This window comes from Sciurus carolinensis, chromosome 4, assembly GCF_902686445.1.
Source record: "Sciurus carolinensis chromosome 4, mSciCar1.2, whole genome shotgun sequence".
In the NCBI taxonomy this organism is placed as follows: domain Eukaryota; kingdom Metazoa; phylum Chordata; class Mammalia; order Rodentia; family Sciuridae; genus Sciurus; species Sciurus carolinensis.
The window spans coordinates 48,851,221-48,878,362 of NC_062216.1; the positions used below are offsets into that span (position 1 = coordinate 48,851,221).

At 33.5% G+C, this 27,142-nt stretch overlaps 1 protein-coding gene across 1 annotated transcript in view; it reads left to right on the forward strand.

The window, feature by feature from the left end:
* The window catches only part of Tnks (tankyrase), a 194,521-nt gene that overhangs the window by 42,610 nt on the left and 124,769 nt on the right, over positions 1-27,142 (forward strand). The window contains 1 exon segment of the mRNA XM_047547891.1: positions 9,201-9,297. Within this exon segment, the coding sequence (XP_047403847.1) occupies positions 9,201-9,297 (97 nt within the window).

Consider the following 27,142-nt stretch of genomic DNA (forward strand, 5'->3'; position numbering starts at 1 on the left):
TTATCAGGGTCACAAAGATTCTTCTTTCATATTTTCTTTTACAGGCTTTATTTTTAATTTTAGCTACATTTAAGACTTTAGTCTCTTCAGAGTTAATTTGTTTGTATGGTTAATATGTTTGTATTGTGAGGTAAGAGTTCTTTCTTTCTTTCTTTATTTTTGTTGTTTTCTATATAGATAGTCAATGCCAACATGATTTGTTGAATAGACCATTTCCCCACCATTGAATTACTGTGCCTCTTTTGCTAAAAAAAAAATCAGTTGACTTTAGATATGTTATATTTCAGAACTGTCTTCTATTCCATTGATTTACCTATTGGTTCTGATTCCAGTAGTATAGCATGTTGACTATTGAAGCTTTACAGTAAATCCTAAAATTAGGTAATGTTGAACTAAAGTTGTATGGTTTCTCCACTTGCTGTCAGAGTATGTCAGTTTACTACTTAAAGCCATATTTTTAAAAAAATTCTTTATGTTATCTTTAATTCTTTGGTCATACTCATGTAATTACTACTTCAAAATATCTTTGCTAACCAAAAGATCACTCTTTAATCCACGTTGGGTATGATTTCTAGTGACTTTTTCTTTACTAGATCACATTGTTCTATTTATTTATGTATCTATATTTATTTATGTATCTAAAATTCAGTTCAATAGTGGACATTGTAATAATTCTGCAATATTTTTCATTTTTAATCTTTTTCTAAAGAATTTTTATTCTTGTTTTAGCATATTATTCGGTTGCAGATTCAAAATTACCCTGAACTTATGGAGGTTGAAGTTTAAGTTTTGTTAATACAGATCTGTGGAAAGCCTAAAGTGTTTCCCATGTTTTTTTATCACATAGTAAGACTCAGTCCCCTGGCTCTTCCACAGACCTGTTTGTTTTGGGTTGTAGACTTTATTAGTACATGTCTAGACTTAGGCAGAATTTCTTAAATGTTTAGTCTTTGCATTCTTTAAAATCATTGAGAATGCCAAAGAACTTTTGTTTATGTGGGTCATATATACTGTATTAGAAATCAAAACTAAGAACTTTAAGGCATTATTAATATATTTAGCAAATAAACTCATTACCTGTTAGTATTTTATGAAAAATACTGTATTTTCCAAAATGAAAAATGACAATAGTGCAGTTGTTTTGCATTTATGCAAATCTCTTTAATCAAAAGATAGCTGGAGTTTCTTATCTGCTTGTGTGTACAATCTGTTCTGGTATGGTTTTTGAATTGAAATACATATATGAAGAACATCCCAATTTATAGTTGGAAAACCAAGGAGTTTATTAATGGACTTTTGAAATAATTGGATATTGTTTGATACTTTATTTAAACTTAACAGTGATAATTTCTTTTTGTAATATGTTTTTAGTTGTAGATGGACACAGTACATTTATTTATTTTATTTATTGTTTTATATGTGATGCTGAGGATCAAACCCAGTGCCTCACACATGCATGCTAGGCAAGCACTGTAGCACAGAGCTATAACCTCAGCCCCTAACAGTGATAATTTCTTAATGGTTAATTTCTACATGGAATTTGAAACCATGTCTGAGAGCTCTTTTGCATTATGACGTTACAATTCATTGGTTGTCTTGCACTTTGAAAGAATTGTGTACCTCTGTATTGTTTTGTGATTTCTACTCATCATTTCATTTTGACTGTGTGTGTGTGGTGATGGGTATCAAATTGAGGGCCTCAGGCAAGCACTCTGCCTTTGCTCATCGTTTCATTGAGTTTTTATTTTACTATATTAAAAAATTGTTATTTTCATAACCAGTGTCAGCTGAATGAACATGAATTTGGAAATTCACACAGGTAGAGAAGTGAAAATATTAACTAAATTCGGAGTTTTGCTTGAAGACTCATATTTTATAATTGGCATCTGTACAATATGTCTGCCAAATACTCAAGTTTGAATAAATTTTCCTGTCAGTTGTCTTTGTAATTAAAAATAATGCTTCATGATGAAAAGTGGCTAGTTCAGCTTGCAACTCATAATCTGTTAAGTAGTTTTCCTTCTAACAGCCATTGTACTTTGATATGGAACAGAAGTGTACTTTTCCAATTCTTCACAAAGAATATTTAAAAAATATGTATCTAAGGGTTCAGCTTTACTGCTTCACCAAGGACATTCTAATGTGAAACTCCTGTCCTTCCTTTTTACTGCAAATGTAAGGTAATGATTATGGTGATCACTAGTAGAATCTGGTGGTATTACCTTGGTAAATGCCAAGTTAGCAGTATTTCTGTCTTCTGTTGCTTTTACACCATTAGTGCAAATGTTAATACTGTAAAACAATGGAATAATTTTAATGTTACTGTGAAAATATATTGACCTTTAGATCTTTACCTGTGCTCCAGGGCATGACATATATTCATAACTAAGGTGGCCTTTGTTTTTCTAGTTGTACCAGGTGTGTTAATGAGTTCTGTAGATTCTCTTTACTTTCTCAAAACCAGAATCTCTAATTCTCTCTACACTACTCCTACCCCAGCACCTTGTGACTTCTGCTGTGTGATGTTCTCAACCCACAGCACTTACTTATTAGTAAACCTTACGTGGTCTGTACTAGGGCTAGTTCACATCTACTTCCTCCTTGTCCTGGAGAACAGATCTTATTATGTGGCAAGAGTCTTTGTTAGTCTTTGCTCTTTTGGGGCCCTGGATTTTATTGCTGTTATCTTTCCCCATGGGACATCGGAAAGACAGTTTATATTTTTCTATATCAATAATTGACTTCAGGACAGTTTCAGCCTCCACATTTTTCCTTCTTTTTTTGGTACTGAGGATTGAACCCAGGGGTGTTTTACCATTGAGTTACATTCCCAGTTCTTTCTGTTTTTTATTTCAAGACAAGATCTTGCTAAGTTGCTGAGGCTGACCTGGAATTTGTGATCCTCCTGCCTCAGCCTCCTGAGTTACTGAGATTACAGGCATGCACCACTGTGCCCAGCTGGATTCATTTTGATCATCAGTTTTCTTCTGGTAATTCTTTAACTGTCTCATTAGCTTTTAAGTGATTTTAGGAAGTTGTATATTTGTTTTGTTTTAAATCTTGTTCTGCTTATTGTTTAGAGCCTAAGGGAGGTTCAAATAAGCTAACCTGCCTTTATTGAAAAAAGAAAATTTGAGTCATACAAATTCTAAAGTTTGGTTAGCCATACTACTATGTAAGATAGCAGTGGTTGCTTTTGAATTTTTGTGTTTACTATTAGTGATAAGTCAACTCTTTTTTTTTCTTTTTTTGGTACCGGAGATTGAACCCAGGAGCATTTAAGCACTGAACTAACATCCCTAGCCCATCTTTGTTTTCTATTTTGAGCCAGGGTCTCCCTAAGTTGCTAAGACTGGCTTTGAATTTGCCATCCTCCATCCTTAGTCTCCCAAGCCCCTGGTAGTAGAGGCATGTGCCTTGGGAGTAGAGACCTGGCGGTAACTCATTTTAAATCATTGATGATTTAAAGAAATATGTACTAACTTGAGTATTTTCATGTCATAATAAGTACACATCAAATGAAAAGATAAGTGAATCTTAAAAATGTCTACAATATACAAATATGTACAGCACTACATGTGTAAATATCTATGATAATGGTACTATACCATTATAATATTGTACATGTTTTTATAGAAGAGACTGAATATGTATTAACACCAGGATGTATCATATATTTCAGTTAAAAATTAGTCTCTTAAAATCCATGTTTGTTGGCAAGAATCCTATACATTGAAAGTTGTTAGTTAAAATTGGTTCTTTGATGTTTTGCTAAAAATTAAAAATTTTGTTTGCTTAAAACATCTAAGGAACTTGGTCCTTTGTGAAATTCAGTTTTTGAAATTCAGTCTAATAAGTGAATATCTGTTTACTCTTAAAGAGTAAGATACTTATATATACTTGAAAAACATTTTAATTTAAACATAGCTTTTTAATATTTGAGTGTCATCAAGAACAACTTTAAACACTTACATAGCTCTAAGTTCACATAAACAGAAACTTAAATATTTTTAACAGTGTAATTTTTGCCATTTAAAGTAAAAACTTACTAAAATAGTTTTTTGATGTGTACTCTAAAAGCCTTACAACATTTTTAGCCTGGAAAATTCACGTTCATTTCTTCTGATCTTTCTTCTTAAATGAGTTAGTAATGCTTGAAGTTAAATATGGTTTATTGTAATAGTTTGACAGATTGAGGCTTTGTATAAATGCAGAAATTTTTTTTTATTTGCAAGAATTGAAGTGATGCACATGCCTAAATTTAAGTTTTGAGGAATTAAATAGAACAATGTGCCTAAAGTCCTTCCTTCTGAATCTGGCTCACTGTACATAGAATACCTATACTAGAAATGGGAAAAATCACATGTCCATAGTTTATTTGAAAATGGCATTTTTAAATATTATGCTACCTTAGTTTTAAATATCTGTTGTGATAGCTCCTGCTATATTTTTTCCATTCCTCTTATTTCACAAGAAAATAAAAGTTGAGATACATTAGTAGAACAACTAGGAACAAAGTCTTTGAGATTTGATGTTCGATAATATACCAGTTGATTAAAAATAGCATAAGGGAATTTTGATTGGTCATTGTACCATTGAATTTATGTATTGAATGTTATTCATATTTTAGTTTTCTTGTATTTCTTTCAAACTTTACTTTGTATATTTGTTTTTATATTTTGGGAACTTTGCTTGTGACCTTGTGCTATTTAAGGAGAATGTTTTATATTATGTATGTTGTCAGTGCATATTGATTATGGAAGATGGATTTCTAATGTATTAATAGTCACATTTTGCCAAACTACTTACTCATGAGTTAAATAAAGTTTTAATTTTTGTGGTGGGGTGGGGGGGAGTCACATTTCATTGTTCCTTTTGATGGCTCAGAACTTTGTAAGCAAATTTTGAAGCCTCAGAACCGAGTCTTCGAAGGCATCATTTCAAATACAGTCTGACATTCTTGAAAGCTGTCATTGTTACCTTAAGGAACCTGTGTATATGGCATTCTTTTGGTATTAGAAAACAGCTCCCCCACAAATCCCCAGAACAGTGTGAAACATCAGGGATTTGAAGGCATTTTAGAATGCTGTTCCATTGGAGGACTTGCTTAGAGAGCAGTTTGGGACACTTTAGTCAGTACCTGACAACTTTCAGTGGTTATAAACTCAGCTTTAGTTTTTGTTGTCTTTTGTTAAAAGTGTTAGGATAAAAGGAAAACAAAAAAAATTTTTTTTTTTTTTTGTTTTAAATTTTAGATCTTAATCCTTTCAGGTTTTTGGCTGTAACTCTAAAAACAATATCAGGCCTCATCATAGACATCTAGAATTCACCCATCTAGTCTGGTGCCTTTACTTGAGAGGTCTGGGACGTAAAGTCCCAGAGAATTTTGTGTCCCCTTATCAGTTCTCAAATTGCCTGTCATAGAAGACAAGGGTTTTTCTCCCTAATGTATGATAGAACAAAAATTTTGTGAAATGTAAAAGATAAAGATAAAAATGGAAGAAATCGTTTAAAAATGCTTACCCTCAATTTCTAAATTTCTAAATGTTTACCCTTAATTTCTGTGCTTATATCGATGTAGATGGGTTATAAACAGTTCTGGAAACACAGTCATAAGACCACACTTCATATGGTACTGCCCAACGTCAGAGGTCAGTCAGTTCTTTCTGACTTGGAGGCCAAACCCATCCCACCCTGTGCTTTTATGTGGTTCAGAATTGTTTTTATATTTGAAACTGGTTTTTTAAAATCAAAAATAACATTTCGTGACACATGAAAATATAAAATTCAAATTTCATTGTCATTAAGTAAGACAGTAACACAGCTATTGTAAGTATTGTCTGTGGCTGCTTTTGCACTATAATGGTAAGTAGAGTTGATGTAAAATCTATGAAGCCTAAAATATTTACTCTCTGACTCTTAAACAGAAAAAAATTTGCTGACTTTTACCTTATGACAAAGCATGTAATTTGTAGTTATTTCTAGGGTTGAGAGTACAAATAGTATCTGCATTTTAAAATATGCTTCAAATATAAAATATTAGTAGCTAATAGGTATTGCTAGACTTTAAGCTCAACCCTTTGCATACCACTTTATGTTCTGATTTAATCCTCCTAGCAATCTTGTAGCCTTTTATGAAAGATAAGTTTAGATCCCCACTGGTCTAATTGCAGACACCTTTATTTCTCCTAAAATTCTTTCTTAAGTTTTGTTTTTTTATTTATTTTTTTAAGTTTTTTTAAACTAGGGATTGACCCAGGGGACTTTACCACTGAGTTACGACCTCAGCCCTTTTCAATTTTTATTTTGGGACAGGGCTTCACTAAGTTGCTGAGGCTGGCCTTGAACTTGCAATCCTCTTGCCTCAGCCTCCTGAGCTGCTGGGATTACAGGTGTGGACCACAGCACCAGGCCTCAGTTTTGTTTTTTTTTAACCCATACTTTGTGAACTAAAAATGGCAAGTATTTCTCACATGGATTTTGTTATTGGCATCTGGTTCAGAAAATTCACCTGCTTTTTTCCTTTTGCGACATTATTCTGCAGTGGATATACCTATGTGTTCAGGTTCAATGAAAGAGTTGGTATGACCTCAAAATGTTCAGAAAACACATTGTTTCAAAAAGATACTCCTTTTAAAGTTACATAAAATAAATAAAACTGCAATTAAATTATAATGACATATAGCTGGAAGGATTGAGGTTTTAGGTGACTTTTGGAGGAACAGTTAGGCTTTCAATACTTTGCCTCCTCCACTCATTAAAAGCTGCATTATGAAAGTTCCCATCATATAATTGTCAAACTCTTACATAAAAATATTCCAATATATTTTGTTTAAAAGCAGGTTCTGAAGTTCCTGAAGATGCAACAAAAATCTCTACTTTTCATGGTAGCTATTATTCTTTTATTTTCTTTTACATTTGCTCACTCAGCAGCTACATAAGGATTTGAGGTAGTTATCAGCTCTCTTTTGATTCTTTATGATAAAGACCTCTATAAACCAGATCTTCACATTAGTTTCTTCCTGGAATATAAAAAGTATTATTCTTTCATCATTATGATGAAAAAGTAACTACAATTTGATATTTTGGTACTTGCTATTTTATTCCACATAAGTCTTGAGTCTGGAAAATAATTATGTTAAACATCTGGAAACTAATTGTTGCTATGTTCAAGAATGAAATAATAGGAACTGGGGATGTAACTCAGTGGTAGAGTGTGTGTTTAGTGAGGCTTTGGGTTCATTCCTTAACACCCCTCCCCCCCCCAAAAAAAGGCAGATAATATATAGGACTAAAGGAATCCCCCTTTACCTGTGGGGAATACATTCCAAGACACATTGTAGATGCCTGAAACCACAGATAGTGCTGGATCATATATGTACTGTGGTCTTTCCTATACGTACCATGTTTAATCTATAAATTGGTCATGATAAGTGATAAATAGTAATAACTAATAATAGAAATAGAACAGTTTTAGAATATATTATAACAAAAATTATCATGACTGTGGTCTTATAACTTGTGTTTTGTGGTGGGACAGCATAACTTCCTTTTCCTTTTCACAGTTTTGAAGATTTTTTGTCATAGATCTTAATAACCTCAGCTTACAATTTTTTTCTTTATTGAAAAATTTCACCTCTTTACTTAAAGGAAGCACTTTATAGCTTTTCTGTAACATGTCCCAATTACCAGCATGTCCACTGGTGAGACCATTATTAATTAAAATGAGGGTTACTTGAACATAATCACTTGTAGTACCATGAAAATGGATCTGATAACCAAGATGACTACTAAGTGACTAATGGGTGAGTAGTGTGTACAGCATAGATATGCAGGGCAGAGGCATGATTCACATCCCACATAGATGAAAGCAGGGCAGTGTAAAATTTTATCATGCTGCTCCTAGTGGCACACATTTTAATATCTAAAACTACCCAAGATCTAGATGAAAATTCGGGTCTCATTAATGGAGGTGGCTCAAAACCTGTAATTGAGTTGTACTTATACTTGGGATCAGAAGTGTTTCAGATTTCAATTTTTTTCAGATTTTGGAGTATTTGTATATATTGCATACACATACAAACACTATATAATATCTTGGGGTTGGGATCCAGGTCCAGACAGGAAATTTGATTTTTATATATACCATATATACACAGACTAAAGGTGATTTTATATAACATTTTTAGTGCACTCGTGTTTTGATTGTGACCTGTCACATAAAGTCTGATGTGGAATTTTCCACTTGGGGCATCATTGAGTTGCTCCCCCCTACTTTTTTTTTAAAAAGACCATTTTGGATTTTGGACTAGGGATGTTCAGTCTATTTATTAGATTGATCATTTGCTTGGGTGATATTAATAGCAGTAACCCCTACTGCCACATACTCATACACCAGATGAAGCTTAGAAATGTTGGATCAATAGAATATTACATATGGATCTTACTTACACAGTTATTCTCTCTTGTAGGGGCCTCCCATATCTATGAATTACCTGCAGCTACTTTTCTACCCAATGTAGCATGTTCCTTAGTACACATTGCATATTCCTTAGTATACATTGATTACAGAGATTGAGTTTGTTTTTTAAAAAATTTTGATGGAAAGATTACTTTAGAAGACCATTCTTTGTGCAGCCTGACTGCAGAGGACCAGAGTTGCATGCATTACTATGTCTGTTAAACTTCTTGGAAGCAAGCCAGTATGTTATGGTGAGTTTCATATGTAAGCGGTGAGCCACTAAAAGGCTCGCACAGTATTACAACTATTCTGAGAAGAGGAAGCATTTGGAAATTCAGCAGTAAAGCAGCAGCAGCAACAAGCAGCCACAGTGGTAGTAAAGATAGGGCAGGTTCACAGTTAGCATATTTCACAGTGTGAGTCAGTGAGCACACAGCTTCCCTTACTGCTGCCTGAAGGAAGCAAACTAAAACTGTATTTTGCAAGATTTTTCTAGTTTCATGTTTATGATGTCAAGTCATGTGATAATACTGTACAATAAGTTGCCAACTTCGCTTTACTCTAGAGGAGATCCTTTGCTGCAGTGCTTTTTTCTCTTTTTCTTTCTTTCTTTTTTTTCTCTCGAAAGAAAAAAATTTGTGCAATGTATGTTTATGCCTACACCATGCCGAGGCGACACTTACCAGTAAATAATCTCTGTATCCCCGAGGTAAGATATTGTTTCTGCTTTCCCTGCACAGTGCTGCTGCAGCACGGAGCTGATCCAAACATTCGGAACACTGATGGGAAATCAGCCCTGGACCTGGCAGATCCTTCAGCAAAAGCTGTCCTTACAGGTAAGAAAACAGCTAACAGATTATTTTATCTGTGGAACTATTAGCTTGATTTTATAAAATTTTCATGCATTGAATTATTTTTCCCACTGAGGAAGCTAAACAAATATTTACATCATTATCCATTACTTTATTATTGATTAGATATCTGTCTTATTAATTATTGTGTTGTCATGAATAGAAGCAATAAGCTCGTTCTACTTAGAACTATGGCATTAAATTGTAACATTATTCACTCGTATTTAGTCATTTTTATGGTTTATATCATAATTTTCCTCTACCTCATCCTCTCAGTTGTTTCTTTTTAAGACCTTCGCTATTGAGCAGGCAAGGACATTTGTATAACTATAAAAGTAGTTTTGATTGGAAAGACAACCTGCTGCCTTATTACTTGGATTGATAGTAAATAAAATATGCTGCTGCTTCTTGGTTGCCATCCCTTTATATTTTTATCATGTTTTCACTTTTACTGTGATAGCTAAGTTATTTTTTAACTGGGGCAATGTATTTTACTTCGGATAATGTGAAGTAAAGCAAATGCCAAGAACCAGCAAAGAGGAAATGTTAAAATACAAAGGATCTCTCCTAACAATATAGGAAATAACATTATAACTGATAAAATCTTGAGAAACTATTTTCATTGATCTTCATTCTCAAAATGCTGCATTGAATCTATTTTTGTTTTTATTTTTAGTATCTTGAGTCCTGCTGCCTCTGCCCTCTTTTACTTAACTGACCTTTGTAATTTGGAGCCTCTTTGTCACTGCAGTGCCAACATTATTGTTTTAGGTTGAGTGAAAGTAAATGACTTTTAACTATCCTTTAAATTTGCCCTGTTTGAAGAAAATAAATCTTTTCTTCTCATTTAAGTTTTAGAATACATGCTGTGCATTTTAAACAGTATTCTGAGGTGAATGAAAACATTATATTAAGTAAGCTTTGAAAATATATGGGATTTTGCTTAATTACTTTGCACGGAAGGCCAACTTCCCACTGTGCCAAAATTAATACAATCACTGCTAAATCAGAATAATATGATTTTTCTCAGTTAAAGGTTGTATGACTTGGTTGCCAAATCAGGATAACTCATATTAGAGGAATAAAGCTGTTTAGGTTAGTGTAGATAAGAAAAAAAATTAAATATAAATATACAGTTTTAAATAATGAAATTAAAATACATAGTCTGAAGCCTGCTTAGGTTCTGTAGCCTTTCATTTTCTTCTAACAAAGCCATGAGCAACTGTAGAAAGCTTTAGAGTGGTCTCCGACCAAAGGAAAAATGCAGTTCATAGAAACACAGGTACGGTATATTATAAATGCCGAGCAAGACTGTCTGTATATCTCAGTGTCCTCTTTCTGACCTTTCCTCCTCTCCAATTCTCAAAGCCTGCTGACTGTCCATTCGTTAGATTCATGTAATGCATCATTGCTTTTTAGATCCATTTGTACTTTTTTTTAAAGACAAAGTTTAAATATGTTGGTAACAATAAGAAGCTAGCTCCTGATTTGTAATGGATTTTAAGATTATATTGGGAAAGAGCTGTGACCTAATCATTCATGGAGACTGAATGCTTCTGGAGGACAGATATCATTTGTTAAAATTGATTTGAAAGCCATCTTTTGCTTGGGTAGGAAGATATTAAATTCTTGATCATAATACTAATTTTATTGTTTTCAAGAATGTCTACTTTTTTAAAAAAAGACATACAGCTTTTCAGATAGAGAAAGTTTTGTTGGACATGTTAACTAGTTCTACTTATATGTTCATGTTATATAATGCAGTGAAGTAACAGGTGAACTGTATTCTAAAATGTTTTCTGTCCACACAGATTCTGTACTAAGCAGTTCTTTTCAGTGGCATTATGGTGGAAGGATTATTTTCAAAGCTGAATTTAAAAGATTAAACATCAGTTTTAAAAAGGAGGGTGGGCTGAGGGTATAGCTCAGTAGTAGAGTACTTGCCTGGCATGTGCAGCAAGGCACTGTGTTCTATCCCAAGCCCACACACAAAAAGAAGATATGCAAAAGGCTTTCTTTTCAGAATACTGTCTTTGAGTTATTAGACATTATTCCAAGTATTTTTTAATACCAATTGCAATTGTAGTTTATTGCCAAACTTTTGAGAGTAATGTTTGTGTTCTTAAATGTTTTCTCATTGGGAATTTACCTGTTGAAAATTGCTTTCCAACATCCCATGATTTATGTTACTACTTTGATACATTAGCCAAAACTATGTACAAGGATATATGTATTTTTCTTAAAGGAAATTAGCGAGGTGAAAACAAAAAACACTTAAAAATATGTGCTTGATTAATGCTGTCTTATACATAAAGAATGCATGGAGTTGTATAAAACTTTACAAAGCAACAGTATGTTCTTTATTTTACAGAGAATAATTGTGTATCAGCCAGTTTGTGTTGTTGTGATCAAAACACCTGACAAGAACAACTTAGAGGAGGGAAAGTGTATTTTGACTTAGTTTCAGAGATTTAGTTCATGGCAGGAAGGGTCCATTGTGCCTTTATTCTGAGGAGAGCATCATGGTGGAAGGGCATGGTAGAGACATTTACCTTGCTCATGACTGGCCAGGAAGCAGAAGAAAGAGAAGTGAAGGAACTACAGAGAAGATGAAGCTGTAAAAGGCATGTCCTGAGTGACCCACCTCCTCTAATAATGCCCCACCTGCCTATAGTTACCTCTTAGTTATACTTCATTCAAACTTGGATGAACTGATTAGGTTACAGCTCTCACAATCCAATTATTTTACCTCTAATATTCTTATAATGACACAGGAGCATTTGGGGGACACCTCACATCTAAACCATAATTACTTAGACTGGTTACATTCTTTGCTGCATTACCATTTAAGTGAATGATATGTTTAGAAGAAATATTAAGAAATTTTTTGAATTTTGTTTTTGATGACTGATATTCTAGGCAATCATTTGAAGGACTTGGAACTAAGATTTAAAGCAAGGATATGAAAAGTCTAAAACGGCCTACATACATTTTGTTGAAGAGAATGTTTGCTATGTTATGATTATCAAAATGTTATTAAAATGATTTTTATGGATTTTTAAAAGCATAGTTGTCCTTTTTGTGGTTATAAAAAATACATTGAGAAATTGAGAAAATAGGAAAAGCATAAAAATAAAAAAATTATTCATGATTATACTACCTAGAGTTAACATTTTGGTGTACTTATTTTTGTATTTTCGAGTATATGTGCTTCATGTTTTTTTTCTTTAATCAAATCAGTTTTGTATGTTACATAGTACTAAATTAAGTATACATACATGGATAGCCCCAGAAGATCTTAAGTATTCTACAACATCAGTTTATAATTACTTCATTAGTTTTATGGATGCATTTTAGTTTTTTGAGTGAGTCCCCTAGTGTTTAACACTTTGGTAAGTTGTTTTTAGCTTTTATTTTTTTGTGAATTTAGAGTCATTTTATGAATTTCTCTGAAACTGTGCTGCTTTACCATGTTAAGTCTGGTAGATATCTCTATTCTTGAATGTGAAGTTTGTGAAGGTTTGGAGAAGAGGAACTTCCCTTTTAAAGGACTGTACTGCATGTGCTATAGTCAGAGTCACATTTAAGTTGAAGGTAGTCGATAAAGTGTTCCTTGAACAGGGCTAGGAAGGAGGTTTGTTAACCATGTAAAAGTGATCCTCTGCAGCACAGTAGATAGGATAGAGTTTAATAGAGGGAAGTTGAGTCAGCCAAGGTGAGAGCAGTTTTTAAGACTTGAGTTTTAGAGAAGGATAGCTACCCAAAGGAATGTTTATCATTGATAGGACTAAGGATGATTGGGATAAATTGGGAGAGTTTAGTCGATCATAAGGTTGGCAAGGTAATTGGTCCCAGTAATATCTTAGTGGATTGAGAGGGAAAAGTGTTGGGAAGAAAGATATATTTATACTCAGTGTCTCAACAATAAATAAACTTTAATGTAGATTCTTTGTACTTCTGAGGAAATCCTAATCTATGATTGCTAGGCAGCCTCCCAGTCTCTGCAGAAGCACTCAGCTGTGACTCAAGCAATCTGACAGTGTTGAGGGATCTGGTGTGTTCCTGCAGAAACTGGTTTGGTAAGTCAGCAAAATGTGTCTGGAATCTTTTTTTTTTTTTCCCCTTTGCTACTGCTTTTCAGATAAAATCTTTAGACTAATCAGTGGGGACTTAAGTGATCTATACCCTGCTTGCCTGCCTAGGTTTGACTGTTAGGGTTTGCTTGTCACAATTTTGCATTCTTTTCTTTTCCTCAGACTGCATCCAGCAGAGTGGTAATTAGGTTTTCTGTACTTTGAGATTCCTGATTGAACCATTTCTCCCACAATCACTGCTTTAGCTTCATCATTTTTCTTTCATGACTGCAGTAGCTTCATGGGTCTCTGAACCTTGTTCACGTCTCTTCACTGTAACTGGAGTGGTCTTTCTAAAGCTTAAATCAGCCCCCATGTTCACTAAAGTCCAAAATCTTTGACCTTGATCTAGATGATCTGGCTCCTGTCTTGCATATCTCTGATCTTATATTCTCTTTTGATCTCTGCTTCAGCTACAGATGAATGTTTGCTGTCCCTCAAACAGAGGAAGCACATTTCTGTGACTAGGCTAACATGATGTTTACTGAAGTGAACACTGCTCCAGAACCTCACATAGCTCATCAGTTAAATCTCTGCTCTGATACTTTGTAACTCAAGAGACGAGTTTTTATCCTCAGTCCTATTAGCTTACTTTGTTTTCTTGATAGATATATTGATAACTGAAATTGCTTTTTTTTTTTTGCGGTGCTGGGGATACAAACTCAGGGCCTTGTGCATGCGAGGCAAGCACTCTACCAACTGAGCTATACCCCCAGCCCCTGCATTTTTTTTGTTGTTGTTGTTTGCCCCAGTGGAATCAGAAATTTATAAGAGTTTGAACTTTTGTTTGTCTTACTCCCTTCTTTGCCCTTAGGGCTTAGAAAAATATATAAAATGATTAAGTAAACAAATATATCTGATTGGTAACTGAAAGTAGTATATCTTCCAGATTTTACAAATACTGATTAACTATTAATTATTTGACATCTCATGCCATATTACATTTTTTATTTTCTACTTTCTAAAAATTGGTTTGGATTTTTTAAATACTGATTATTACTTGTTTGACATCTCATACCATATTTTTAATACATTTTCTATTTTCTAAAATTTGTTTTGGATTGCTTATAGTCACATACCATCTCTTAAACCATAGGTGCATTTAAAAAAATTTTTAATTAGGATAATGGATAAGGTATGTACTTAGTTTTCTGTCAACAGATTTTGTAGATGGCTCTGTGATTGTGAACATTCCAATTCTGGAAAGATCAAACTGCCTGCATCTGTCAAATCAAACTTCCAGATGTCCAACTGGGGTCTAATTTTTACACCTCTCTTGTTTATTATTAATATGTTCTTAATATGCTGTTTTATACATTAGCTGTGCTATATTGTGGCATTGCATATCAGATGCACGTTTTCACCATCAGCATACATGATTAAAAACAAATTTTTCATGTTGTTAATCTGAACTTTATGAATTATTCCCAAGTTATTATGAAGTTTCATTGTATAATGTCTGCTAGAAAATAAAGAATAATAAATAGTAATAATAAAGAATAAAAGGGACTACCTTTACCTTACTTTTTAAGATAAGCCGTGTTTATCCACCTGAGTTTAAGAGAAAATTATTGTTACAGTAAGGCAAATTCCTGATTTTTTTAAAAAAATTGCCTTTAGTATTATTAACAGTGATGGTTAAAACTAGTTGTTGTTGAAAAGAAAGTGTAAATACTACTTTAAAGATATGATGAAAATGTTAATCCTTAAATTTTAAACAACATTTTGTTGTTTATTCTCCTTGTAATTTTGGATATGAATAGGACAATTTAAGGTTTTGTCATAAATGTGGTTGAAACACTTTTGTTAAAACCTTAAAATATGAAAACAATTTAGGAGTGAAATATAAATCTACCTTATTTATTTATTATTTTTTAAAGAAGATCATATCTGACATAAGGCACATTGATTTAAGTTTTAAAAGGTATTTATTTGCACAATGATCAAACAGGTCAAAGGTACTTAAAGCTAATTCATTTATTTCTTCCTTTTTTTTTTTTTTTTTTGGTAGCAGGGATTGAACCCAGGGGCATTTAACCACTGAGTCACATGTCCAGCCCTTTTTAAATTTTTTCTTTTGAGACAGAGTCTCACTGAGTTGCTTCAGGCCTTGCTAAGTTGCTGAGGCAAGCTTTGAATTTGAGATCCTCCTGCCTCAGCCTTCTGAGTTGTTGGGATTGTTGGAATTACAGGAGTGTACCACTGCGCCAGGCTCAGTTTTTTTCTTTCTAGTACCTATTTGTTTAGTAATTTATATCAAATTATTTTTGTATTGCTTACAGCAAGCTAAATTTTAATAAGTTAAAAAAGCTTTATGTCAAATATAATAAGAGTAATAAACCTTCCTGAAAGCCTGTTGTTCTAAGGACATTGAATTCTGACAATAAAGCTATGAGGTTGGTGTTATCATTGTATTCATATTTATAGATGGAAATACTAAGTTACTCTAGTTTACAGTCATAAGGGACATTGAGACCCGAACTTAAACATTTTGGCTCCATAATCAGTGCTCTTATGTATACAGAATTAGATTGTTTTTTAAACCTATTAACTCATTTGGAAGGATGTGGTCTGGCATAAAATAAAAATGAAATCAAACTGGTTCATAAACTCACAGTTGAAATCCTTTAATATATAATGTTGAAATCTTTTTTTTTTTGGTAAAGATTCTTTCAGTAAAATAATATTTACCTAATAGTACATCACTGTGATATTTTGATAAAACAAATAAATTTGTTAACATTGTCAAACTTTATAAATGCTCATCTTTGCTCTCTAGTCACTTGGCTTCATTTGACACTTTAAAAAAACTTTTAAAAATCTACAAGGAAAAGTATAGTATGTAAAATATTTGAGTTATTTATGGTTAAGAGGCAGCTCAAGTAATGTAAATAGGCTTAATACGAATTAGTAATGTGTGTATGTATATATGTATATATATGTATATGTCTATGTATATATAAACAAACATATATATATAAACAAACTTTCTAAGTGTCTAATTTTTCTGTTTAGATAACTCCAGCACTCTAGTACTTCAGTCTCTTCTCATCAACCTTTTTGTGTAATTAAAGCGATCAAACTTACATCATTAAAACCAACGTGATCTTTCAACTCACAAAAAATGACATATTTGTGAAGCATAATAACTTATTGTGTATATCCAGAGAGCAGCTGTCATTTCCCTAGTAAACTGTAGCAATTTGGATTGTAACTTCAACAAATTGTTGTTATTTTAAATGATTCTTTTAACATTTATTATAATAGTTATGGTTTTAAATATGAGGTGTCCCCTAGAAGCTCGTGAGACAGTGTAGCAGTGTGTAACATGATTAGATTATAAAACAACTGGATCAGTCCATATGATGGGTTAGTAATTGAAAGGACTACTGTTGGTGATAACCTTAAGAAGTTAGGGTTAAGAAGTTAGTAGCAAGAAGAATGTGTCATTGGGGGCATGCTTTTGGGGTTTATGTTTCTTGTTCCTTGCTCTGTATCTTTCTCTGTCTCTCTCTGTTTCCTGATTGTCATGAGCTGAGCAACTTTGCTCTCCCATACCCTACCACCATGATGTGTTCCCTCACCTGGGTCCCAGAGCAATGGAGTTGTCTGACCATGAACTGTGATTTCTAAAACCATGAGCCCAAAATAAACTTCTCTTTTTCCAAGTTGTTCTTGTCTTAGGATTGACAAGATTGTGTTGATTGACTTAGTTGTGTTGGTCACAGGATTGAAGCTAACATAGTAGTTATTAGTATTAATATTTGCTTTCTTAAAATAACACATAAATACTAGAATGCAATAATGCTTTGGGATTTAGTGGTTCTAGTTCTCTCTTTGAAATTTTATGAAACTTTTGCTTTGACATAATTATAGATTCACATGCATTTTCAGAACAAATAATACATAGGTTTCTGGTACCTATAACCTGTTTTTACTAATGGTAATATCTTGTAAAACTGTAGTATAATATCCCATCCAGGATATTGATATTGACATAGTCAAGATACAGAACATTTCTGTCATAGGAGATATTATTCTTGAGTTTTTCTTTCTTAGAATATCTTTATCAAATATTGTTATTAGATTAATACTGGCCCATAGAATGAGTTAGGAACTGTTCCCTTAGCTTTAAAATTTTTCCCTAAAGAGATTGTGAAATGTATTATTTCATCCTTAATGTTTGGTAGACTTCACTAGTGAAACCATTTGGGTCTGGTATTATTAGTATTATTATTATTATTTTATTATTTGAGCCTGATACTTTCCTCATAATCATCGTTGTCATTGTTTCAATTTTTTAAGAGGTGTAGGGCTAATCAGGTTATGATTCTCCTTGTGTCATTTTCAGTAGTTTTTCAAAGAAGTGGTCACTTTCATCTAAATGAATTTAATCATGGCATAGCCTCTCCTGCTTTTTAAATTGATGTTTGCATGCCGTATATTTTTATATACGGCACCCTTTTACTTTCAGCCTGCAAATATCATTATATTGGAACTGAGGTTTCTTTTACACAGAATATAATTGTGGAATGTTTTCTCATCTATATGCTTGTTTGTTTTTAGACCCCGTGAGATCTGTGGCATATTTCTGACCTCCAGAACTGTAAATATTCATTTGTGTTTGTGTTGTTTTAAATTACTATGTAACTACTCTGTAGAGGTTTCCTGTCAGTTGTCTTTTTCATTCGGTTTGAGATCGTCCTACTTCTGGTATGACGAGTGATTTTTCTATCGACACTGGACATTTTGATTATGAGACTGAAATCTTATTTAAAAATGTCTGACTTAGGGCCGGGATTATAGCGCAGTTGGTAGAGACTTGTCTCCCATGTACAAGGCCCTGGGTTTAATCCCCAGCACCACACACACACAAAAAGTCTGGCTTAATTTTAGCTGGTTTAATTTGACACTACTATGGCAAGAGAATAATATAGTTTGGGACTACTGCCTCCTTACATTCAGTTTTGAGTAGAAGTCTAGGTTCCCTACTGGGTCACTTTAGACATCCAGGAGGGAGCTTCTCATTACTCTGGTATGGATTGGATTTCTGTCTCCTTACTAGGCCTCCTTACTTTATCTATTTGTCCTCCACTGATACCATGCTGTGTTAGCTTTTTTGTGCTCTGACAAAATACCTGGGAAAAATAACAGAAAGAGAAGAGAGAGAGAAAGAAAGTAAAGAGAGGGGTAAGAGGAGAGAGGGGAAGAGGAAGAAAGAAAAAGAAGGCATGATCCACTGACCTATTCCCTTCTACTAGGCCCCACCTCCTGTTGTTTCCACCATTTCCCAATATGCCATCAGCTATGAACACTTCAGTTGATTAAGTCATAGCCCCACATGATCTAGTCACCCTCCAAGAGACTCACCTCTGAACACAGCTGCATTGGGGATCAGGTATTCAACACAAGAGCCATTGTAGAACTTAAAGATTCAAATAATAACATAGTAACATCTGGGTTGAGGTGAGAGCCTCATTTCTATTAAACTGTAGTGAAAATCTTGATTCTCTACTAAACCCCTCTGACACCACTCTAGTGATGTAGGGGCATGTTGTTGTTGCTAGGTTGGGGTGCAAGTCTGTGGTCCCCTTTTGGTCTCCACTGACACTATGGAGAAGAGGACTAATTATTAACTTGTCCCCCGGATTTCTCATTAAAACCTGGTGAAACTGCCTATCTAGGCTCATCATTAGGTCTTTTCCGTCTTGGGTGAGGATGGGCTACATATTTGGGGAGAGTTGGTATGTATAGTACTTGGCTGGAGTAGATGGGTTATTATGTGAGTGGTTTGGTGGACTTTACCTAGTCCTTTAATTAGAGAGTTGGATTTTTTGAGTTCTTTGTTCTCTGTGGAGTTTGACACTTCTGGATTGCCAACTTCTTCATTTCTTATGTTTGGGATATATGGGGCAAAAATAACTTGGGTACTGAGCAGCATATTGTTTCCTGGGTACTGAGGTCCCCAGTTGGTCTGCCTTCTTATCTGCCTGCCCTTGAGAGTCCTTTTATATTTATCTTGCATCCAATGTCTATGTTTTTTAGGTGTATTTAGTGGAAGGAATGGGAGAAGTACGTCTATTTTCCCAGAACTTTCAAAATTATTTTTTAATCAGTCATTACTCTTTAGGACACTGTGAGAGGTTTTTAAATATTGTGTAAAACTACATGAACAGTCGGTATTTTTTGGCACACCTATTTTCCATATCTACCTGACAATTAGAGTATTAGATTTAAGGAACTGCGTAACACAAGGGGGCAATATTGGACCCTGGGTAGTGTTCACATAGTAGTACAGAGAACACACTGTTGAATGCTTAGTTTTAAATACTGAATAAAAAACAAAATTATGATTTTGGCATTTTACAGTTAAATTATTAATTGTGACTAAAAATGAAAGTTGTCAATAGCCTACTGCTTTATCAGTTGGTAACTGAGGGAGAAGCCCAGAGTCCTTCTATTTATTATCTTCTTTCTCTGCCATTCATTAATTCCATTTTTTTTTTTGGCTCAGCTGTAAGACTGGAATAGCCCAGCAGCAAGTATTTTCCTAGTTTATTTAATTTAGCAGAACTACTTTTCAAAAACTTTAATAAGTCACTGAACATATGGTATGAGGTTATTACCATCTTTAAAAAAATGAGATGTTACTGAGTAGTGGAATTAAGAGAATAATAATAATCATTTAGGATTAAGGAGGCACCACAAGTAAAGTAACTAGATTACTATTGGAGAATTTACTAATGGACTTTTTACAGAATACCATCTTTCCTGCTGTACTTTAGCTTTGCTGTACAGAGTATTGGTGGTGTTGTGTTATGTTGTTCATTCAGAAGACTGAGAAAACTGGAACAGGATATGATGTAAAAGATATGTTGACCTAAAAACAAGAAGCTCCTTCAAACACACAACTACTTTTATCTTGCTATTTCTAGGCAGAAGTGTCCTCACTTGCATTTAACATCTTCCAGCATGTTGTTTAAGCAGATGCCAATGAGGATTGTGCTAGCTGGTAGTAAAAGGCTAACCAAATTATCTCTCTTTGCTTAGGGAGCCATTTAGAGAAGCTTTGAAATAGAAAAGAAGGTTATTGGGACCCTAGGAGACATAGTGCTCTTAACCCTTTTTCTGCTATGCAGAAAAGAATATAACACTAGCAGAAGGTTTATGGCTAAAAGATAGTGATTAAATTTTTAGAAGAAAAGGCAGTAAGTGAGTTTAAATGGAAGTGTTTGTGTCTCACTGTACTACTAACTGTTAGGTATCATGTGAAAACTAATTTAGGTTAGCATTTCTGGGTTTTTGGGTATTAGTCTAGAAAGTGCTTATCACAATTTACATAAAATTACCTTCTCTGGTGTTTTATGGTTTCGTTTACATTTGATTTTTTTGTCCACCAGAAATGTATTTTGACAGAAAGTTGCATCCCTGTACTTTATTTTTAAATTTTTCTCCTGTGGTTATCCATTATTGAATATCTTGTCAATCCTTATTTAAATGTCACCTCAATTACTTATTTAAGAAACTTATATACTTGTTCCAGAATAGGTTATGTTCTATTCTGTTCCGTTGACCTATTAGTGCTGTTACCAGATCCACATTTTAATAATGTCATTACAAGTTTCAGTATTCAAAGGATAGGTTTTTTCCAATTGTTTTGTTTTTCATCATGGCTTCATAGTAGCCAGAGAATCTTTAAAGTCATAAACTGTTTTTTTTTTTTTTTAATCTACCTTCTTAAAGATTGTTTTACTTTTAATTCAGTTCAAATTTTTTATCTGGCCCCTGTCTATCTATCTGACTACATTGTTTAACACTTTTTCTGTTGCTTTAAACTCCTTTCTCTTACCCAGATTGGTTTGTCTTGGGTTCTTTGCTTACCTTCTTTGTTCTTCCCTTAAAGTGCTAGTTCCTTTGTTTGAAATGCTTTTTCCTCAGATTTTCACCTAACTACTTTTTCTTGTTAGGTCTGAACTCAAATCTCTGCCTCACTCTTTTCCTGATTTCTCATATAAACTAGTATCTAACATAGTTGCCAGCTACCCTTTACATCACTCAGCTGTCACTGCAGTGATTTCATTTATTTTTTTTCTTTTTCTTATTGGTTGCCTGATTTGTGCTTCTGTCTTTCAGTAGTAGCTTCTTGAGAAGTGGGATTTTCTTTCTTTTTCATTGTTAGGTTCTAAGCACTCAATAAATATCTGCAAAATGAATGATCATTCAGTGGATAGATACACTAAAACTTATTTTATTATAATAACATTAGCATGAAAAAATTAAAACATCATAGCAGTATGAAAAGCACAAGAAATAATACATCAGGCAGGCAAACTGGAGTTGACAGTAAGAATTGGAAAAGAATAAGTTATCTGCTCTGTTGGTTGGTTAGTTCATTTGTTTTTTTCTTAAATCTGGATTGTTCTGATGTCCCAGAATCTGAAAGCTTCACTTTCAGCTGCTGTTTTTTAAACTAAACATTAATTAGATTATTATATATAAAAAAAAAATCCCCATCACATTAATGAGGAAAAAGCACCCTTTGTATATAAATTCATGCTGTGTAAAAGTTTCCTATCATAGTGTGTGCAATGTTTGCCCTGTACTAGGATGTAAACAGTGGCCTTTGTTTTTGAAGAAAAATTGCAGATAATATATCAGTTTTGTGTAGACTATATTCAGAATTGTTGTCATTGGGTTTCTACTGTCTAGAAAGAATTATAATTTTTGATGTTGAAATAACCTATGAAGTAAAAGATTTAAAAACATTTCAATTGTTTATTGGTTGCTCTAGATATACTCTCAGACTTTAAAAAAAAAAAAACTATTTTATCTAGAAAACCTTTACAGTATTTAATGTTTAAAATCTCCTTTTTACTATATTACTTTTCTCCTTGATAAAACAGTGTGAACAATTCTGGAGACTGAGGCAGAAGTTTAAAACCAGCATGAGCAACTAAATGAGGCCCTAAACAATTTAGTGGGACCAGGTCTCAAAATAAAAAAAAAAATAAGTAAATAAAAAGCCCTGGGCATCTCTGGGTTCAATCCCCAATACTAAAAAAAAAAAAAAAAAAAGAAAGAAAAAGAAAAGAAACAGTATGGTTCCTCATGAACTTTTCTAAAACCATTCTTTATTTATATGAGACCATTATTAATTTGATCTTACAGTGATGTAAAACAAAATCCCCCAAGAAAAAAAATGACATTTTGAAGAGCTTTCAACATGAATCCAGCTGTAGAATTCATATATAGTTATCATGAAATGGCACCGGAAATGGGTAGTGGTGAATGCATCAATGGTTTTCTGTTACAACCTTTAAAGAAAAAAAGAATATATTATATTGTGTCTTCAAAAGGAATCAAAATCATTAAAATCTTTTACAAAGCTTTGTGTAGATCATTTGTTATTATTGTTAGTATCCCCAGAAAATTTAAGGATATTAAAAACTGAACCTTGTCATTAGACCTTTGATAAGTAGAAAGATGCCAGACTTTTTGTACTCAATTATAGTCAAATTTTTATAGATCATATTATTTAAATCAAATTCAATGACTGTTTTTGCCTCAGAATTGTTTTTTAACCTACTGGATGAGGTAGTTGATCTGTTTGAATTTAAGTGGACCTGCTAGAATTGTATGAGTCACGTGTCATTGCTAATGTCAGGCTATTTCCTACTGCTGTTCCCCACCCCCCCCACCCCCAATACTGGGGGTTCAACCCAAGGGCATTATACCACAGAACTACACTTAGAGACAGGGTCTCAATACGTTGTTAGGACCTTGCTACTTGCTGAGACAGGCTTCGAACCTGCAATCCTCCCTTGGCTTCCTGAATCATTGCTATTATGGGCACACACCACCACACCTGGCAGTTTTTCCAAAAATTTTTAGTAAATTTTGAAAAATTTCCAACTTACAGAACAGTTAAAAAAAAAAAAAAAGGTGAAATAAGTACATATATACTCTTTGTGAAGATTTACCAGTTATTAACATTTTCCAGGATTGTTTTATATCTATTTCCTTCTCTGAACAATAGTTATTGGCACACAATGTGGTGCTTCATGCCTGAATACTTTAGCATGAATACTTTAGCATGTACTTTAGCATGAACTTTAGCATGTTCTCCTAAGAACAAGGATATTAGCCTATATAACTGGAATAAAATTATCACACTTGGGAAATGAATCATTAATATAATACTGTCTAATGTATAATTCATCTTCCACTGTCTTATAAAAATATTTCTTTTCCATCAATATAAGGTAGCTCCATGTCTTTGAACAGCTTTCAAGCCCCTTGAATCCTTTCAAGTACACTTAGAAATGTTCATATCATTTTGCTTTTACCTAGTTGTCACCTCATTTCTACAGATGTTCTTAATAACTACTGGAACATTCCCCATCTTTAAAAAAAACAATCTTGTACTTTTGGTTTAATATTACTGCGTCTCTGTTGTTCCTTACAGAGATAGTTGGTGCAGGTAATAATTATAGAACACTACATTATCACTTATATTGGAGTGCTTAAGAAATTATTATGACTGTTTTAAAAGCTACTTAAAACTTTTTAATTTCCTTTCCAAAAATACTGCTAACTATTTTTTGAATTTTCAACTATAATATATATATAAGCAATAGTTTATCCATTATTTGTATTGTAAAATATTGGAGCCTATCTGACTTCCCAACTATAGGTGATTAGTAAATAATCCATGGTACATGCAGTAGAGGATTTACATATGTCAGATAACCAAATTGATAAATTGGTTAGGATTGTAGCTCAGTATAAAGTGCTTGCCTAGCATGATTGAGGTTCTGGATCCCCAGTACCATGATAAATAAGTGAGTGAAGGAATGAATTCTGTATGAACTACTGAAGGATTGTTGCCCAACATATTTTTTGTGAAACAACTTATAAACAAGTGTTTATTATATATGACCTCCTTTTGTAAGAGACTATGTTGTTACTACTAGTTTCAAGGAAGTCCTGAGTTACCCTGTGTCCTAGTATTCACAAACCTTTATGTTACTTTTCTCCCACACTGTACGTGGATTATTTTATATGACCAATAGCATATGGTAGAGTTGATAGTAGTCCTAACTTATGTGGTTATAAAAAGACAGTCTTTTGTCTTTCCCATTCTCCTTGGGACACTTGCTCCTGAGGAAGTAGACTGCCATGTTGTGAACTGCCCTGTAGAGAAGGCCCACGTAGGGAGGTATTGAAGCTTCTGGCCAACTTACTGGCCAGTGAGAAACTGAGGACTACCAATGACTACATGAAGAAGACTGGAAAGCAGATTTTTCAGCCTCAGTTCCCAAGAGGTGGAGGGATGGGGACTAGTTCTACTATAGAAAAGACCCTAGGAACAGTGAACTGCCATATCGATGAAGTACAACTACTTCTTTGGATCTTGGTTTCTGTATGCTTGGTAAAGGTATCAGAACTCTGGGGGGCAGGGAGAGAAAGATTTCAGAGGCAGGACAGGGAAGGCATCAGATGAGCTGGGAACATCTTGTTCTAAAAAGTAGGCGAATCCTCAAAAAAAAACAATGAAGGCATGTCATAAGAAGATGGAATCATCTTGAAATGACTGGTACTATCAAATTAATATAGATTTTAAAACCCATGGGGTAAAATAGATGTTTTTATATAATATATTAAATGAATGTATGAATGAAAGAAAAAATGAATGGGGTGAGGCTCCTTCTTAACACCCACCATTCAATGTGGAGGAACTATTAGAGTTGGAAAAATCATCATTTGCTGCCATCATAATAAAGACTGGTTAGGATAAGAATATTGTGTAGATATTAATCTCAGAGGCCACATCTGATTAGCAGCAGGATATTTGCATGGTGGTCAGCTTGTTTGTCCATAAATTTATTATTATGTAGGAAACAAGTAACTATACAGTGGAGCAAGCAGACAGTATTTATATGAATAAAGAAAATTAACATCACCAATGACAGTCAAAGTAACCTGGGTGCTGGACAGATATAATACCTAAGAAGATACTGTAAGGAAACGTCTTGTTTTTAGGACACAGGCACTGAAGTATTAAAGTCAAGTGAAATGATGTATTGCAGTATATTCCAACCTTGTTAATATAATACACGTGTATATTTATGGGATGAGGAGAAAAGGATAGGTTATAAAGCACATGAACAAAATAGTAAAAATGGGTAAATCTGGGCAAAGGGTTTGCAGGAGTCCTCTGTGCTAATTTTGTAAATTTTGTTTCAAATTATTTCCAATAAAAAGTTTGTAAAAGTTGTCATTAGGCAAAAAAAAGGAAAGGGACCCAGTTTGGTTAGTAAATTATGTGTTCTACTAATTTGTCTCCTTTTCAAATTCATCCTTCTTTTTGAAACTATTCATATTTAGGAAAAGCTCAATCTTTTTTTTTTTTTTCATTTTCTTCACATTTACTTGTACTTTTGTTGATGGTCTTTTCTATTTATTAGTGTTTTGAAATTAAAGGATTGTTTATTTTCTATACTTGATTAAAGTTCCCTTAACCTCATTTTAGATCAGAACATTTTATGGTCCTTATGAAATTGTTACCTCTGCTTGTCTTTCATCTACTGTTCTGAAGACAACTATTGGGCATTAAATTTGTCCACATTGTTTTGAAGCAAATGCTACGTTTACCTTTTAGTCTTGTCTTTTCCACAAGACCACAACAGACTCAGTGTTCCTAGCGGGTGAGAATACATTCTCCTCATTCTTTGAGGATACATTATCTTAGACAGTAAATAGATGCTCTGTAGTTTCCAGAAAGCTTTTTAACCAAATTAGCTTTCTTAGTATTGTGCATATGACTATGGTATGTGGGTGAACAATATTTATCTTCTTAGTGAAAAAGATCCTACTTAAAATATCAGTAAATAAATGTCTTAATCATGTACATTTTATTGTCAGCCTCTGACAGTTTGGGAATTGCCAGAGGTTTTTTTTTTTTTTTTTTATGTGGACTGTGGAAGTTCTGAATTGACAGACTGACTGGACATGGAGGAATACAGCGAATCATATGCTTAATTCTTTTTTAGTGAATGTTAAATTCATAATTATCTAACATGACTTATTTTATATAAAAGGATTTTTTTTTAGAAGAAGTAGAATTTAGGAGATTAATTAAATAGGAAATCAGTCCTAAATAAGGAAAACTTTACAATATAGTCTGTTGATATGCAGATTATTAGAACTTTATCCTCTCCTGTTTAATTATATTGCGCTTCTTTCTGAAGAGCAGTAATGTTCTGTATACCAGTTTTTGTTTATGTTCTTTCCCTCTGGTTTTCTCTTGTGGGGGGAAAATTCATTGCTCTTTATTATTCTGGTTATATGTATTTGACTTCAGAGTTTGGAAATGGGCCCCAGGGTGAATAAAAAAGAACCTTTTTTCTATTGATGTTCTAATCTTTCCATATGTTGTCTTCTATTATTCTATTACTCTCCACTGCACTGAGAGTGAATGATATATTACTTATGACAGAGCATAAAAAAAATGACTCATTTTAAGAAGTGTATTAGAATGCCAGGAGCAGTAACAGACAGACATGAATGAGTTATTGCTTTTCCAGAAGAGCAACAAATTTTGTGAACTTGTTTGCAAAGTAAGTTTTCTTTTCATCTGAAAAAAACCAAATAAGGAAAAATAAGATAACCGCTTGCCTATACTGTGTGAAAGAATT